Source organism: Gymnoscopelus microlampas (assembly GCF_963454915.1).
Source record: "Gymnoscopelus microlampas genome assembly, chromosome: 3".
Lineage (NCBI taxonomy): Eukaryota > Metazoa > Chordata > Actinopteri > Myctophiformes > Myctophidae > Gymnoscopelus > Gymnoscopelus microlampas.
The window spans coordinates 40,121,866-40,139,911 of record NC_139940.1 but is presented as its reverse complement, the minus strand read 5'-3'; the positions used below and the strand labels follow the sequence as shown (position 1 = coordinate 40,139,911).

General features: G+C 43.0%; 1 protein-coding gene across 2 annotated transcripts in view; it reads left to right on the top strand.

Moving 5' to 3' along the window:
* The first annotated feature begins 13,866 nt into the window (after positions 1-13,866).
* Positions 13,867-18,046, top strand: part of plecb (plectin b) — a 135,254-nt gene continuing 131,074 nt past the window's right edge. The window contains exon 1 of one of the 2 annotated variants that reach the window (XM_084053676.1): positions 13,867-14,098. In XM_084053676.1, the coding sequence (XP_083909802.1) occupies positions 14,008-14,098 (91 nt within the window). In that variant the 5' untranslated portion in view covers positions 13,867-14,007. The remainder of the gene's footprint in view (positions 14,099-18,046) is intronic. The other variant, XM_084053660.1, reaches the window with a different exon arrangement.

The window sequence follows — 18,046 nt, the reverse complement described above, 5'->3', positions numbered from 1 at the left end:
TATAACAAAACGTGAAATTCTGTATATTATTCACAGACCTAATTTTCTGCATAAAATCGAATAACTGGTAAAAAAACAAAACATTGAAGATCTGGTGAGGGAACCCACTGCGTGCTCACTTCCAGGTTTTAGGACTACAAAGAGTTGCACTCTTACTGCTACTCTTGATCGTCACAATGAGTCTTTGATTACCGGAAAGTTGTTTTGGAATACTGAGTTCCTGTCAGGATGAACGGAAGTTTACCTCAGCAGCAACCTACTGTACAATACGTCCTGTACTGCCTTTCCTCTGTCCATCTGAGGGCCAGATCAGGCTGTGTCAGCACTAACAAACATGGGGAGACTGAGCCTTTGTTCTGGGGCTCTGCCCACCGACTGCCTAGCTGTTATAGAATTCCTGACTACAGGGGGAATCGTATAGATCACAGTGGTATGTGATTAACTGTTGTCATGTGATTAACTGTTGTCTAGTAGGGATGTTTTTTCAATGCACATGTGTGGTACTGTAGTGGGTTGTAGTGTGTCTGTAGTGCGTTATCTCTCTGGGCTCGTAGGCAAACATTCACAATTTGATCAGTGTACGTAGTCTAGATGGAAAGTGGGGTCCGCGTGCATAGGGTGGATTTGTTTCCTTCATCCTTGAAGTGTGTATTTTAAGATTCTGCCAGGTAACAGGCTGAAATAATGTCCCATGGGGTTCATTTTTAACCCTTTATTACACATCCTGAACCCAAACCTGAAAATGGAAGAAATAGAAGACCACAACTTTTTTTTTTGAAGGACACAACCAGAGACAAATACATTTAAAAACAAAATCCCAAACATTTTGGACCCAAGGAATTAATTAAAGTGGTTATTATTAAGATTCAAGCACCTCTTGACTCTATTAGGCTACAGGACAAAAACAGCACCAAAAAAACTGAGCAGAACTGATCACTGATTTTACTAAATACTTTCTCTTAGTTACTAACTGCATTTTCTTAATCCTTGAAGTGTGTTTTTTAAGATTCTGCCATGTACCAGACTGAAATAATGTCCCACAGGTTCATTTTTAACCCTAGTATGTTAACACATATCCTACCCAAACCCAAAAATGGAAACATATATTTGGAAGTATACAACATACAAATGAACACAATCCATACAATTTGGACAATAATGGTATTATTAAGGGGAACAACAGCACCATCATCATCCATAGTCTCTAATGTCATCATAGCCAGTGCAGTGCCATGTTTGATTACTGTACCTCATTAACAAATTACATGACCTGCCTGATGAAACATGTTCAACATGTCACAAAGTGCTTTACATACAACAGAAATAAAAAAAGTCATGAAACATTCAAATGATTAAAAACAACAAAAACACACAAAAATAATCTAAGACATTTCACAAGTGGTTCTTAAAAATGTCCACTGAGGCTGCAACTCTCAAGACCTGCGGAAGGGCATACCATACCTTTTTTGTTTATGACCTTTTTTCGTCCCGCAGGGGAATTTCAGCTTCACTCACTGAAATTCCCCTGAAATTCCTCCACCCACACCTGTTAGGGGTTAAGGGTCTTGCTCGGGCACATTTTGACACTTAAGACTTAAGACAATTTTTTCGGGGATGGGCTGTTGCGCGACAAAAAAGGACGATGTTGTAGCGCCCTGCTTCTAAATGTTTTCGCCGTTTTTTTCCCTTCACGCCGTTTGGTACCCCCCCCCCGAAGGTTGGTGCCCCAATCACGTGCAGCATGCGTCCCCTCCCCCTCCGCCTAATGGCTGTGTATGGGGCCGACGCTTGCTTTAGCGTGATTGTGTGAGTGTGGCTTCAGGAAGTAAATTCCTGTCCCAGCGGTCCCAGCTGTTGGTACGCAAATGCGCTTCCCTTTGTCTGATGTGCCGCGCAGCATGCATTTTGACGACGCATGCACACCTGCGCACCAGTTATGTGCACCCCTGTCTATTGATCATTCCTCGTACCAGGTTGGGCGGCATAGTTGAATGGTTAGAGAGCCCGCCTGGGAAGCCTAAGGTTCTAAGTGTCCCTGAGGAAGACACTTAACCCCTAAATGCCCCCCCAACTGTAAAGCACTTTGTGAGTTCTCTCTGTGAGAAGTGTTATATACAAATGCAATGTACTGTACATACTTACTTCACCACAACACTCCGTGATCGCCATCCTCTCGTAGATCACGCCATTACACGCACGGTAAATTGTTTTTATCCGGTCGCGGTAATCTGCTGCATAGCTGTGGCCAGTTGAATGTGGCTTGTTTTTGCCGTAAAGCAAGCAGAACGGAGATATAGCCTTTTTTCCCACAGGAAATAAACCGGAAGTAAATGAGCCGTTTAAAAAAAAAATTATGTCAATTCCGAGTCTGTCGTTATCTGGCAGTGAAAGCATCATTCATAGGGTAGCGAACAGAGCCCTCTGGTGGAAAACCACTGAAAACACAAATCTCATCATTCTCGTCAGTGGCAGGCTGCGCCTTGGCAGAATCAGGCAAAGAGTTAAAACCGGGAAAGCATCTGTGTCATTTTAGATTGTTGCTATGTACATGGCAAAAGGATTTTCTTTTTCTTTTTTTTTAAATAATAAGTAGAAGATTTTCTGAAAACTTAAGTTAGGATTTAGAAGGCGTTCGGCCTCAGGTCTAAATGGTTTAAGAGGATTTGAAGGTGGTTGATGGGAAGCCACTCAATTCAGTGCGGACTGACATGAAATACTTTTGACCTATGGCTACTATGAGGACCAGAGGCCATGGCCTAAACAAGTATTACATTTATCACGTCCCTCTACTTGTGACAGTATGCAGCTCTCTCTACAGTCTGTCTCTTTTATACATAGTAGGTGCCTACTGCTCTGCTGCCCCTCTAAGACAAAGACAAATCATTCAGAAAATGTTTAGAAAAATCCCTCTATATTAATTGAAGCATAAAGGACAGTATGTTCAAGGTACTAAGGTAGGGTTACTGACTACTGTTCTAATGGTTACCACTGTATCTCATTCACATACCAGTGAATACCAGGAAACTGAGATGAGCTGAGGACATTCAGCCACTTAGCAGAGAGAGCCTGGAGAATGTTTACGTGGAGCTTATGGATCTGGTTCAATGTAGATCAAAGGAAGAGGTTAGAGGTTGTCTCTGACCAAATGTTTGGAATCCTCAACCTTTCCATTGAACCAGCCCCTCCTCTCATTTGTCAGTTTGTACGTGCTTGATTATTTTCCTGTCCTCGAGTCTTAGTTCCTTCCCACCTGAGTGGAGGAGGTGAGGAAGAGACATGAGGAGAGAGGAGTCGAGGCAGCAGGCATTTATTAACATGTTAAAGCAACATCAATTGAATATGACAAGTGGCACAGCTGCATTTTCTGTACATGTTGTTGTCGTTATAGCCCTCTGCTGTATTTTGTGATCTTCGTCAGAGAAGCATAACTGTTTTTGACAACTAATACAGTACTTATAATTCAATTCACAATGTGGCATAATGTGACAAGAATCTACGGATGTCATACATTAAAAAAATAAAAATAAATCACATGACCTGTAGAAACCTCTCAAAGTTGCAATTAACAATACTGTAGTATAAGTATGGCAAAGAAACAACAGTCTTTGCCTATAAACAGGAGTTCATTTCTTTTCATACCTCAACCTGATAAGGTTGAGTGTTCATCAGTCCCTGTAAGAAATGACAAAGAACAAATTATCTCAGTTCTATACTGTACTTTTGGAATGTCTTTTGCAGACTATATAATGGACAATTAGTTCTGAATGCAAGAGAATGTTCTTGTTGTAGTAATTTGATGTTAGCAGCTGTTTACACTTGTAAACATCATGTCACAATTCTAGCAGTTTAATTGGGTGTAGCCTACATTAAATGATATAAAGGTCAATAAGGAATGCGGTTAGAACAGCGCCTTATGAGATGTTACACAAATGTTAAAGGGCAGAAAGTTTGATTGTGCATTTAACCATATGACTAACATCACTTATCAATATGAGCACTTACATTTGTGGAGGCCTACTCTGCCACGGTTTATATATTCCAGCTGTGTGTCACACCTCACAGATTCTGAAAAGACTTGCATCCTCGCTCATACTCTAGCTAGCTCCTCTGGTAAGCGTCCTCTCTCCTCTCCCTTTGAGATGCTTTTCAGGAATTGAGATGCCTTTAACATGGTCCGCTGAGATAGATTTCCAGGTCACAGTCAGATGGACAGAGGAGAGAGATGATAATGAGTTGACAGAAAATAGAGAAATGAGACGAGGCCCAGCATTCCAGGTCAGGGACAACTTCATCTTTCACCAAAAGTCAAAGGGCATGGCTACAGAATGGGACAGACTCAGCCCTGACACCTTGTGGTGGACTTGAGTTTTAGTACTACTAAACTCCTCAAAAAAGGTTTTGAAACTTAACTTCGGTCGATTATTCCTCCCATTCAATAATACCAATTGGTATTGTATTTTATATTGTTGTTATCGTTGATTAGTCACCTTTACAACAAGGTATAACTTGTAAGGATCATGCAATCGTGGAATGAGCAACACAGCTAAACGTGTGGGTAGCGCCCTAAATAAATGTGCCAAAATCCCCTTAAATTGCTTCTGTTGGTATTTGTTCTCATTTTGAGCGACCTGCCAGGTGACCTGCGACCTGTGACTAACACCTGAACATGGGTCCCGCAACTTTGTTGAGTTTGTGTTACCGTGTTACCCACGTGAGCTGTGTTGCTCATTCCATGTTATACCTCTTGGTAAAGATGACTAATCAATGATAACGATATAAAATACAATACCAATTGGTATTATTGAAGGGGAGAAATAATCAACTTTTTCTTTACTACTGCTACTTGTACACATAATCTCTTTACACTATCTAGCGGTGATTACAATTTCTAATTCCATGAAGTGTCTCTTATAATGGTTTATTGCTCCTTTTCTTCTCTGTTGGCTGCATGGTGTGTGTCTCAGTGCAAGCCCTCCAAAGGGCCTGAGCATTAACTTAACCTTCTAACAGGCCTCTGAAGACTTCTCAATTATTCATAATCATAACAGAGCTGCTATGGTCTGATATGCCCAAGGCACCAGACACACACACACACACACACACACACACACACACACACACACACACACACACACACACACACACACACACACACACACACACACATACACATACACATACACACACACGTCTGAGAGGGGAAGATTTACAGTGGGAAAGATCATTTCAGATTAATTGGCCACTAAGTGATTCAGTGATTCACAAAGTTTTACATTGCAGGCTGAATGGGAAACTCTGTGAGTCATACAGTATGTCTCCAGTGTGTCTTCAGTTCCTTCCTCATAGTATGCTGCTTTCAATGTGCATTGTGAACTCTCTTCAGAAGCCTAATTCTTCATCCGCACAAAGGGCAGTTTCTTTTATTTTTAGCAGATTCTATATGTAAGGCTTGGGAGGAAAAGACAGAATGTTCTGTATGTAGTAAAAAAAAAACGGACTATTTCTATATTATACACCTATGTAATTATTTATATGTCGTTTCCTTTAAGTCCATGTCTGCTGGGCACCTTTGATGCATGACTTAAACATAAAGAAATCTACTCTATAGAAGCAGTGACAATTATTGCTGGAGGGGACATTTTTCAATACAGCACTGAGTTGCATTTGGGCATTACCATTTAATTTTTCATCAGCATCAGAGCTAAATACATTGGCATTTCAGTACAATATTTTCACTATTTAATGCATCAAATAAGTGTGAAATAAATATGTTTCAATGGCTTCGGCATTAATTGGGAATTTGAGAAACCTATTCAACTGAAAACTGCTACTGTTGTCAAAGTTAAGTTTAATGCTGCTATCTTATCAAAAAGCAACAGAAAATAGATGAAGATTGATGAACACAGGTAGACCCACCACCAGACTGCAGTAACCCCAGTGTCCACCAGATGTCACTCTTAATGAGAAAGTCAATCGGCTTAAAAAGAGAGTCGTCCTGGAAACCCATTACAGCCACTGGAAAATGTGTCTCATTCCCAACCGCTAGTACAGTACATAGTATATTCCTTGTGCTACTGATGTTATTGGCACTCAATATGGACCCTTATTTCCACAGAAGATAGGTTTTCCTGCTCATTGAAAGTTCAGACAGAGTAGTTCTATTTCTTGCCGTACTTTTATGTCATGACATGACCATTTGGGTTTCACCGTTAGACTCTGCCCCAGGGAGGGATTGCTTAACCACATCACTAGTGCGAAAGCTGTTGAATTAAGCATCAGACATAGACTCAAGGAGGGGATCTGTGTAAGGGATCTATAGTCATATAGCCTAGACAAACAATAAGCTACAGTACTTACCAGTTATAGTTATAATAGTAAAAATCTTGTGAATAACCAGAAGAGGGTGCCAACTTAGCACATCATTTGCCACGCCGCCTATATTGTCACCATTACAGGTCATTGCAACATTATTGCACACATCCCTGGCCCCAGCTGTCTGGCAGTGAACTTCTATAGCTGTTCCCAACCCTGGCTAGAGCTGATTAACATACACATAATGCTGCTAGAGAGGTACTGTTGGTCAAAGAAGCTAAGGGGAGAAAGAGAAATTTATGGTAGGTAAGAACAGGGCTGTAATAGGGCCCCTCGGAGCGCTAGTAGAGACAGCTGGGTGGAAGGTCACTTTGACAGGAGGGGGACTATAGGGGACAATCCCAACTTAAGAAACGTGTTCTCTCAGCAGAGACTAACGGCCGGTCTGACGCTGCAATAAGTAGCCTTGGGAACCAACGATTCCAGAGCCATGCGGCCCATAGGTCAGGAGCCTATCTCTTGTTTCTGTAGCATGAGCAGGCCTGGAATTTCGTTATTTTAGGGGGAAGGCAAGGCCACTTGGCTTTTGGTGTTTTCCATTTTTTTAGGGCACAAATGCCAGGGCAGGAAGGCCATCAAATAAAACAAGATTTTAGTCCATTGAAATAATTAATTGAATTTAAAGGTTAAGGATTATTTTAAATTTAATATGTAGACTATCTGCAGTGAAATAAATAAATCATGGTATTTACAATCTGATCCATGCTCAGCCCTGCACCAATCAAAGTCACTGGATTGGTTTAAAGATGGGGAGTGAAGAATTCAGAATCTCAACAAAAGACATGACAAGAAAGAGACACTGGTGTCTACATATTGATAAGAAAGAGACAGAGGAGAAAGTGGTACAGTTAGCTGGGGCATTAAGGCCACTGTGGGCTCAGTGCATGCCAATTTTCTGAAGGGCACAAGGCCAAACTGAGGGGCAACGACGGCCATGGCCTTCGTGGCCTCCCTGAAATTCCTGCCCTGAGCGTGAGGCAGCATGGTACAGAATGGTTCAGAAGCTGTGTTTACGTTCACTCTTCCATTGGAATTATTAGACTCCAACCTGTTTCCGGTCACCTAAAAAGGCGTCCACCTACTTCACTCAGATACGGGAAGTAAACCTGAGATGGCATGTCTTGCTATTTTCGTCTTGGACATGACTTACCCCAAATACAACCCCTGACCTCTCAATGTCAGGACAGACACTGTAACCACCAGGGCACTGAGGTGGTACAATAATGTGTGTCATTTAAGAATGGGTGATATTGATCGATCAAATACCACAATATTTTTGACCAAACATCAGTATTGATAATGTGACAATAGCTTGGGGATGACTATTAGTGATTTCAGAGAGATGCTCACACAAAACAGAATTTTCGTATCTAATAACCTAATAATTATGACTTAGCGTCTCATAATTATGAATTAGAATCTCATTATTATGGTTTTTTTTTTTTACTTTACATTGTCGGAGATCCAGAGCGCGGAATCTGTGACCGCCCCTCCATAGCATGGGAAGCGATAGCGTCAATAGGAAAAGAAGCCTGTCCTTCAACCATTCGAACCAATCATCAAAAAGTCACCAGAAAGTGTAGAACTATATGCATTGTTCATACGCATTATGTTACCTGCCAGCCACCGTATGAGGTCCAGAGTCAGAGTCAGTCCAGACTCGCGACAGGCAAATATTGGACTTGGGATACAGCTGTATCCCAGTCAATAACATCTGTTGCCATATACACATACACATCCTATGTGTGTGTGTGTGTGTGTGTGTGTGTGTGTGTGTGTCATTATTTCTGTTTAGACAACAGCAAGTTTGTGTGTGTGCCTGCGTAGCGTACGTGTTTCTGTGTGTGCACGTGCCCGCAAGCATGCGTGTCCCCCAATCTTTCTTTTGTACCAGTGTCAAGCTGTGCCTCACTAATCCTCCTGCCAGTTGCTGTGATTTGTGATGTGCTTTGGGGAATGACATCTCATTCTAACAGCACACAGCACTGGGGCAAACATGAATGATGTCGAGGGAAACTCAACCCATCCCTGCTAAAAGATCAAACAGACCGGAAAAAATCACTGATGGAAAAAAGGAAATATGTTTTCCCTGGGACAATTTGCACAGGGAGTCTCACAGGCTTTCAAACCTGTAATCCAATGGAGTTATGCGATGTAGTCAGAAGCTCGTTAATACTTTTTATCTGGAGATGCAAGGTTTTAGTGTAGCTGTCGAAGACCAATGTGGTCTTGGTTAGCTGTAGGGTCAGAGTTGTTACATGGTGATTGTAGAAAGGCGACGCTATAATAATTCTCCGACACAGGGCCACAGTCAGGTAGAGGTTTCAAAGCATTTACTGTAGAGTGGAAAGATGTACAAGCCAGAGCAAATGTAATTGCTGTCATGACAGAGGCTCTCTCACTCTACTATATGTGGGGGATGACTGATTGTGCATTGTCACACCCAGCTCAGAGCCCAATTAGTTTGGACTCACGTCAGGTGTAGCCTCGGTCCCAGCCTCACTCATCTGCGAAGAGAAGAGCCTGGTCACGACCTAAAGCAGCGAGTGTCTAGGAAGTCCTGAGTGGACAGGATTTCCGTTTCCCCTGGAAACGATATTTTTCGACCAATCACAACACTCGTTTCATTCACAGAGAACGTTAACAGATTTGTAAAGCATCAACGTCATTTCCTTGGGCGGTACTTCCGCCAAATTCAACCATTTCCGGTTGTCAACTTCCTAGACAAGCAACATCCCAGGTCTTGCCCAGCGTGCGTCAGGTGTGACTGCCTGAAACAGCCACCACCCACATCCCACACCACAGTGATCTATGTGTGTTGCGTTGCATGTTGTGTGTTTACTTGTTCATAGTTCACACATACACACAGTGTTGGACTTCACAGTCTCATATGCAAATTGTCTAATGTGGAAAGCTTGTGTGAGTAATCTAAGCCTCACACAAAAGACTTTCCTGCCCCCACATACTCATACACCTGTTCAGTATAAGCGGAATGACGTCTGGGAAACCCCATGTATACGCACACACACGCTCGCACACGCGCGCCCGCTCACACGCACATACGCACACACTTATACATAGAGGCACATTTATTATATTACGCTGGAGTCACACTTATCAGATGAGTAATAAACACATTACGCCTAGTCACACACTTTCATTCCATCTGTGGTCAACTTCCATGTCAACCGAGAGCAACGCGGTGAGCCTGTTTGGGGTCACAGATGTCACGCAGGTGTCGTCATTGAGCTGGATTTAGCTGTGGGAATAGCAAACATATCGAAACCTCAGTGAGAAATGTAAATATTTCGAATGTTCCGGCCTCTGCTCAAACTCAACGTTCTTAGTGCTGGGAGGTCTGGTTGTAGGGAATGAATGGAGGCTATGTACTGTATGTCTGCTTTTGTGTGTTCGTGTGATCCAGTGCTCAGGTATGTTCAGTCTTTAATCTCTCCATAGGGACATTGGAGAAGAGAAGCCTCCCACTGTCTCTACATTATAGCCCACTGCCACACTTCTCTTACACTCCAGTAAATGTCTTTACACACCGGGAGTGTGACAAATAAACAATCCGAAAATGTGTTGGCGAATATTACGCATCAAGCTATTCATAATAGTTGATGCTTCATTTGTACAGGTTGATAAATGTATTTGTGTGGAAAGGTTGACCTCTTTTCAGAGAAAACAATGACATCGCTTTATCTCTGCGTAATATTTGCGTTCTGGGTTAATGAACTCATGGCACAAAAAACAACACTTTGTAAAAAAGTATTTTGGGGTGAATTACTTGTGTAAGGACCTAAAGAGATGAGGGCTTGAACATTGTCATAATATGGAATAATTTCTTGAGAGAAAACACAAATGGAGACACATTTTAATAATTCACTTTTCATAAGAGAGTCCATATCGTAACCAAATAAATTAAAACCAGTGACATATTTAAGAATCTGTCATTCATTTTGGATTCAAATTCAAAAGCATTTACTCAACTTAATTGACTGAGTCCTCAGAGTATTGTCTAACCTCTCTGCATGATAAAGACACATAGCTAGTATGCCAGCAGTCCAAGATGGAGATGTACCAATGACTGAGCCTACAGGTAGCCAGAACAGACCATCCTGTCCAAGAGTTTAACTCACAATGGTGAGTCAGATGTTTACAATATTGACATTCACTGAATAAATCCCCAATTGAGTTTTGAGTCTAAATTATGAATACTAGATCAATGCCCATTGTGAACGATGGCCGGTGGGAAGGCATGCTCCTCGTTGTACCCGCTGTACCGTTGTCATACAGTAGCACCCGTTGTACGTATTGGCAGACTGTCTGTCTGCGTAACTTTTATGCCCATTAATGGAGATCTCTGTATCTGTCTGTCACAGACAGACAGACTGACAAACAGATACAGATATTTTGGATTCTGGACAAACTGGTCTGACTGAAATCCCACTTGGTAACACGCACCCCTTTACTTTATTTGTTTATTTGGACAGGACGATGCATATTAATGGACGTCACATGGACGTAAATACACCGGATTTAGCAAAGATGCTAGTTTTCATCCACAGTCCTCACAAAAAACATAAAATCAGAAAACAGACAAACAGTGGAATACATTTACATAACATTACATAGGGAAACCCCCTGGGTTCCTAGTGATACAAACAGCAAGTTTGAAGTCAATTGAATGGACGGTGCTCGAGTTATACGCAAGACACGCAACACACACACACACACACACACACACACACACACACACACACACACACACACACACACACACACACACACACACACACACACTCTCACACACACACAGATTCGGTTGATTTAAAGATAGATAGTGAGTGGCATATTTCTTTGCACCAGTGAAATGGTTTCCATTTCCATTTTCCTGAGAGAGTGGGTGTAAAAAACATGCACACGCACACACGCACACGCAAGACTGCTCCTCCAACACAGGCGGCCAGGCAGCAGCACAGCGTTTGGACTTATCATGTTTCCTCTCAGGAAAGCCTCTCGTCCTGGCTGATGTCATATTGGCCTTGGCCATGAGAAACCCCTGATAGTCGGACTAGAGCCAGAGAGCATTTTCCTTTTCCTACATTACCATCCACTGCCATTGTACTTTCACCGGGCCCCTATGTAAACCAGCACAGGTTCGAAGGTCTTTAGTTTGAATCATCACTTTTTTTAACCACTTCTTAGACCCTTTATGTTTCATTGACCGTGGTCCCCCAGGGGTCTATACTTGGCCCCCTCATTTCTTCCCTCTACACAAAATCTCTTTGGCGAAAATAGCTGATCTACAAGCTCACAGTGCTTCACAATGGAATGCCTTGTGAGCTTGTAGATCGGCTGGTATCAGACTAATGTTTCCCTATTTTCACCGAATGTTCTCATTTTATCATGTGCCCACAATAGGGACTCTATGATTCACGTGGTTAATGAGGTTTACTCTCATGAATACATACATATTTTTCTGAACTCTGGATGCCTGTATTCACTTCACATCTCTGTTATTAGAGAGGACAAGGACATGAAAACAATAGGGGCTCAGTAATGAAGCAGCTAAATAAAGTGGAGTCTGTTGACACACACTTGGAGTGTATATCCCCAATTTATTATCTTTTTCTCCTCCTCGTCTTGCGGGACTGGTGAATATTCAGTGGTAGCTCTAACATAGATGTCAAGGGCATATCTGCTGCACTGCAGTCACCTTTAAACATATTCTTCACCTCATAGTCAGCGAGGAAAGTGCATCATAAAACAGTATGCCACACCCAGGGAAGCGTGATGTCATTGCCCGGGGCAAAAATGGTAGCTTAAAACTGTGAAAAGAGAAAATGTCAGCCCCTGCGAATGCCAATGGTCAATTGCCATCTGCAATTTGAGATCAATTGGTCTGCCCACTAAGGAGACAAATGTATGAAAAAGGATATGGACAGACGTCATCTTAGTTGAGTGACAAAGTATTGACAATTGACATACCATCTTCATCAGTCCCTGCCTAGGGAAATCGCCTTTATCACTACCAAGGGCGTATCGTCATAGAGGCCAACGGGGCCATGGCCCGGTCTATAAAACTCTGCTCCCCCAGGGGAAAGAAAAACAAAAAAATCAACATAACAACATTAGCACCCCTCACCCTATTCTGTTGTTGCCAACCACAGAAATTCGCCTTTGTTTTCAAATCGGGCTTATTTGCATTCGGCCGAATTGTTAATGGGTGGCCATTAAAAAACGGTTTCCCCGTCAAACCGGTTCTCTTGCCAGGCACCAGCGGCTGTTGGTGGGGGGGCCAGTGGGGCCACAACCAGCAGCGCCCACCACAACGCCAGACCCGCCACCACCAGCAACCATCTCCGCGGCCAGCAGCACCATAAGTGCGCCCCAGTTGCGCCTACAGACCTCTCTGCTATCGACGAGCCAGCAACTCAACCCAAACTAAGCCGCTTCCCAACTATACTTGCATATTGTGTTTTATTCACGTTTCTCTCGCTTGCATTAACGCTGATGGTAATTCTCAATATTCTCAAATATTCTCAACCCCCCCCCCCCCTCCCGGCGGGGGGTTGAGAATATTTGAGAATATTTTAAGAATCTGGCCCGGTCCACGTTAGAACCCACCGTACGCTACTGGTCACTACCTGTATATATCAATGGTCAATGCCCATGTCCAATTTCAGATTGGTTGGTCAACCCTTTGAGGAGAAAAAGTGATTTAAGATGGACAGATAGAGTTTTCTTCATTTTATACTGCAGTAGGATAACATAACAACAGTAACCGACTGCAGTTCAGTCAGTTGCACACAACCCAACCAAGAGTTTTGATTTTTCGGTCCTTATTTGTTTTCTTTCAGTTTAGGATTGAGATTAAATCAGGCCACTGAAGAGAAAATAAAAAAGATGCCAAGCCGCCACTAGCTACTGTAGCATCTTTGAGATGAGTACTTGTTCTATCTCTCTGTGTGCCTGGTGTATTCCCTGTGTGAAATTAGCTTTTTTGGAAACTTAATTTAAAGTATGTCCTTGGGTTATGACAAACTTTAGCAACTCTGTCTCTTTTGATATGGTTAGAGTCTTATCAGTTACTGACATATGGTGAGTGTGTAGGATTTGAGGCTGCAAAGTAAAATCCCCACGAGTGTTCATTTATCCATTTGTCACGGTTAACTCACAGTTGTTACAAATTCAACTCTGAGAGAACTCTGAGAGTCTACGAATTCGTACACTCTCAGAGTTTAAGTTAACATTGGGGATTTTACTGTGTGTAAGCATCTTATACAGTATACTCTACTCTCCTATGCTCTGCTGCTGTGAGTCCAGTCTGTATGTCTTTAAGAGGGAGGGGCCTGACATTCCCATTAGTATCTCTGAGTCAGGCCGAGGGGAGGGGAGGTTAGCGAGGGGAGGTGTGGCGCAGGGCTGTGTGGAAAGAAGTTGGGAGCTGTGGATAGCTCATTCACAACAGAGAAGCAAAGAGGACAGCAGAGGTTGTCTCACCCACACATACATTACTGAGACACAGACACACGCGAGTAAAGAGAGGAAGAAGAGAGCAAGAGGAGAGAAGAAGAAGTTGAAGAAAGAAGGGGAAATAGAAGAGGGGGAGAAGAGGGTGACAGAGCTGTCATGGCCATGTATGAACCCGCCTACCTGCCCCCCAACGCAGAGGAGCAGGACTTCATCCAGGCCTACGAAAACGTCAGAGAGAAATACAAAGGTGAGCGACACTCACGTAGAGGTGGAGGGGGTGTGTGTGTGGGGGGGGGGGGGGGGGTTGACGGTAGTGATGGTGATGACGGCCACAAGCGTGTGTGATGGAGGAGGTGTGTGTGTGTGATGGGAGCGTGTGATAGTGCAGGTGGAGGCCGCATGCTTTGTTTGCATACATTTGCTGGTCAAACACACGTGTTCCCGTGCACATGATGACTGTGATTGTGGTTATTGTGTGTTACTGTGTAGTGCATAGTGTATATACGTCTCTGTCTGTGTATTTGGGTTTCGTCTGTGCAACACACTGTCAGCCATACAGGCTGCATCACTTAGAGTGCTGAGTGCTGTATTGATTGGCACACATGTTCACTGTCATTCTGCCAGTGTCTCTCTCTCTCTCTCTCTCTCTCTCTCTCTCTCTCTTTCTCTTTCTCTTTCTCTTTCTCTCTCTCTCTCTCTCTGTGAGTGTTGAGGTTGTGAAAGTTCAGAGTGGATTTACTGGAGCGCTTTACTTTGATATGTGACCAATAGCAACCGATCTGCTGTGCTGCTGACCTTCGACCTTGATGAAACTGAGAAGCATAGGGGCTTACGTTCAGTCTGGCCACTGCTCTGCTGTAATTGTGTTATCAAGTGCCCCGGCTACAGCAGAGGACATTAACAGGTGACACCGCTTGCCAACAGTAAACTTCCTTAACACACAGAAGGACATTTGGATTTTGTGTTACTTCATCCATCAGCAAAGTGGATGTTCTTGAAAAGCACGCACTGTAGGCTCAACATTGTCCGCATGCCTTCACTGGTTTATCTGACGTGCTTTCCCTTCATTATATCCTTTTAAGGAAATGCTCATTTGGCTGAGATATTAATCAGAGGAACTGGAACTTCAGGATCGCCACTGAAAGCTGTCGTTCTCCACAGCCCTTTACGGTGTTGTACAATCCAGAGATTAAATTGTTGTTTTTGCAGTGCATCTACAGGCCGCTCCAGCTCCCCAGGGCCCTTTCACTTTCATCTTAATGTGCCCCATATAGGATGCTCTCTGGTGGAGTTATCTATCCCCACACTTCTCTTCAGTCACTTTGCCTTTGCTCGATTCGTTCCATTTCCTCCGTCCGTTCGTAAGCTCCTTGTGTCCTCTAATCTGCTTCTTCCAGATTTCTCACCTCATTCTATAGTCTTCTTGCCTCCTTATGTCCTCTCCTCCCTCCTGCTTACCCTTTATGTTTCATCCCTTCCATTCCAGCACATCATCACATAGGGAAGACAGAGCTAGGGCTCCTCTATAAATATCGCCCCAGTTAAAATTTCCTCCCTTTCTCATGCGTTGGGGAGGATCTGGTGCTGAGTCACTTTTCTCTCCCCTTTTGTTTCTGTGCATCAGCATGTTCACATGTACTGTACATATCCTCTTTCTACCTGCTTGTTTGTATGCATGTCATCTTGTTTTTTAGCTGTGCGTGTGTTGTGTTGTGTTCATGGAGTGTATGTACCAGGGGTAATGGGAAACAGAAGCATAGTTGGTGGCAGGTGTTTATATTCCAGTCGTTCCTCTTTGCTCCTCCTTTCACAGTGTTTCTGCTGTCCTTATTAAGGCACATCCCAGAGCCAATGAGAACATCATCTGATGATGTCTTCTTTTCTCTCTCTCTCTCTCTCTCTCTCTCTCTCTCTCTCTCTCTCTCTCTCTCTCTCTCTCTCTCTCTCTCTTTCTCTTTCTCTCTCTCTCTCCTCTCTGTGTTTCATTAATCGCTGTCACCCAATTTAAACCTTATTGTACGCAATCGTGGAGCATCGTTTGTAACGAGCACAAGACTCATCACATGGTGCCAACAGATATTTAATGTGGCATCCACTTGTGTAACATCTGCTCTGCTTCTGCATGAGTTCCTCTGTATATATAACACGCTGTGTGTTTGTAATTAAGTTTGTGAGCGTGCAGGTGTGTGTGTGTGTGTGTGTGTGTGTGTCTATGTGTTTTGACGTGCCTACTGATGCTTGCTAATGGAAAGTATTTTGGCCTGTGATCTGTTCTCAGGGTGGTAATGTGCTTTGTGTTGCAGGGAGTGACATCTTTACCTTGAAAATTTAAGCAATTACTGTAGGCCTACAGAACATGTTATTGTCCATGTTATCTATAGACTAACACCCCTTTGGTTTTATGGCTTTTTTGGCTCTTCGCCAGAGCATCATTCATCGACAGTGTGAATAGATTGTTTTTCTTGCATACTGTTTGGCTGAAATGCGAGAGAACTATCATACTTTTTATTATTGAGCGCTTGGATACGTGGCGCTCTAAAACTCAGGCAGCGCTGTCAAACAACGAGGAGCTAACTGTGAGCCAGCTGTCAACTTGGAGCAAACCGTTGACGAGGGATGTCATGCAAAACCTAGGCTGTATATTCGAAAGCTGTCTCGTGGTATCTTCCAGACGGCGCCATGCAAATAACGTATTTACATGTTCCCTCTAGATACAGAACCTACTGCTGGGGTGAGAGAAACGCACAAGAACAGGATATCGAACAAAATTGTATTGCCTTATTATTTCATTCTGACATGCATTTTGGCTGTTAGACCCACTCGTGTCATGCCCGATTTAAACTTTGTTGTGCACTGGTGTTGTGCAACCAATCAATCAGGCATCAGTCACTCAGTCTGCATACTGTACAGTCAGAATGAAAGATGCTTAAGCCATCAATATACATCAGTTGATTAAAATCACATTATTATGAATATATTATATTCATAGAATACGTAAATACAGGGTCCCCACGGTCATGAAATTCCTGGAAATATTTTGAAATTAAAAAAAAAAGATCCAGTACTGGAAAAGGTTTGGAATTGATCAAACTTCATCAAAGGTCCTGGAATTTATCAAGGGTCCTGGAAAAATATTTGGCTATGCATTGTTTTTGGCTATTGATTTTTTTTAATACAAAACCTTTTCATAAAGATGTATAACATTACACGAAATATGTAACATAAGTAGTTTTTCGCCGAACAGGCTGTGTAACACCCCATCCGCACTGCCAGCGATGCGACGTGACGCGACGCGAGCGGGCGATGAAATCTCATTAAAATACATGTTTTTGAATGAGACCGTCCTGACCTTCCGCAAGCGACAACGAACCGTGCAACGGCGTCGTCCACCCCTCCTATTTTCACTCACAGGCTCTATTTGAGCGAGGTTTCGCGGCTGTGCCCCACCCCCAAACACTTTTTATTGTTTTTTATTTATTTATTTTGCTACACTGTCTATCTTTGGGCATTGTACATAGGAGTAAGAGACACATTATTGCGCTGAATGATTGTTATATAGGCCTGGAAATTGGGCTAAATATTCTGGAAAAGTTTTGGAAAAGTTTTGGAAATTCATTGCTAAAAATGTGTGGGGACCCTGTAAATAAGATATTGGTCACACAGTATAGTTGCTATTGTAATAGCTCTGCTCTGTTGTTGTTCCTTCTATACTCCTCCTGGCAACCTGAAAAGGGAGCCAGTAGACTCATACACAAATAAACAAGAGAGCATGATACTTGGATAACATGAATAGATGATAGATGTACTAACTCCATGTAAATAGAATATTGGCCAGTCAGTCAGGCTGAAGTTCCTCAGTGCTGTCTCACTGTCTCCACCCTCAGCATGCCTTAGCTGGCTGCATGCACTGCATGGGCTTGGCTGTCTTCCTAGCGTCCTCTAATACAATTTGTGACAGCAGGTGATGTGGGCGTCACTGGGCCACCAGCGAGGGGGATTGCCTTGTGCAGGACGTGGGTGTCTACGGCAGGCATCCACATTCTACCCCTGCACTGTGAGCTCCGTGAGGCCCTGTCCTATGCCCCGCGGGGCTTTAAATAACCCCTAAATATAGCCACAGCCTTGTTCGGGCAGTCAATTAAACAGTTGGCTAACTTGATTGTCTGCTTGTGATAATTTAAATACCAACTCATTA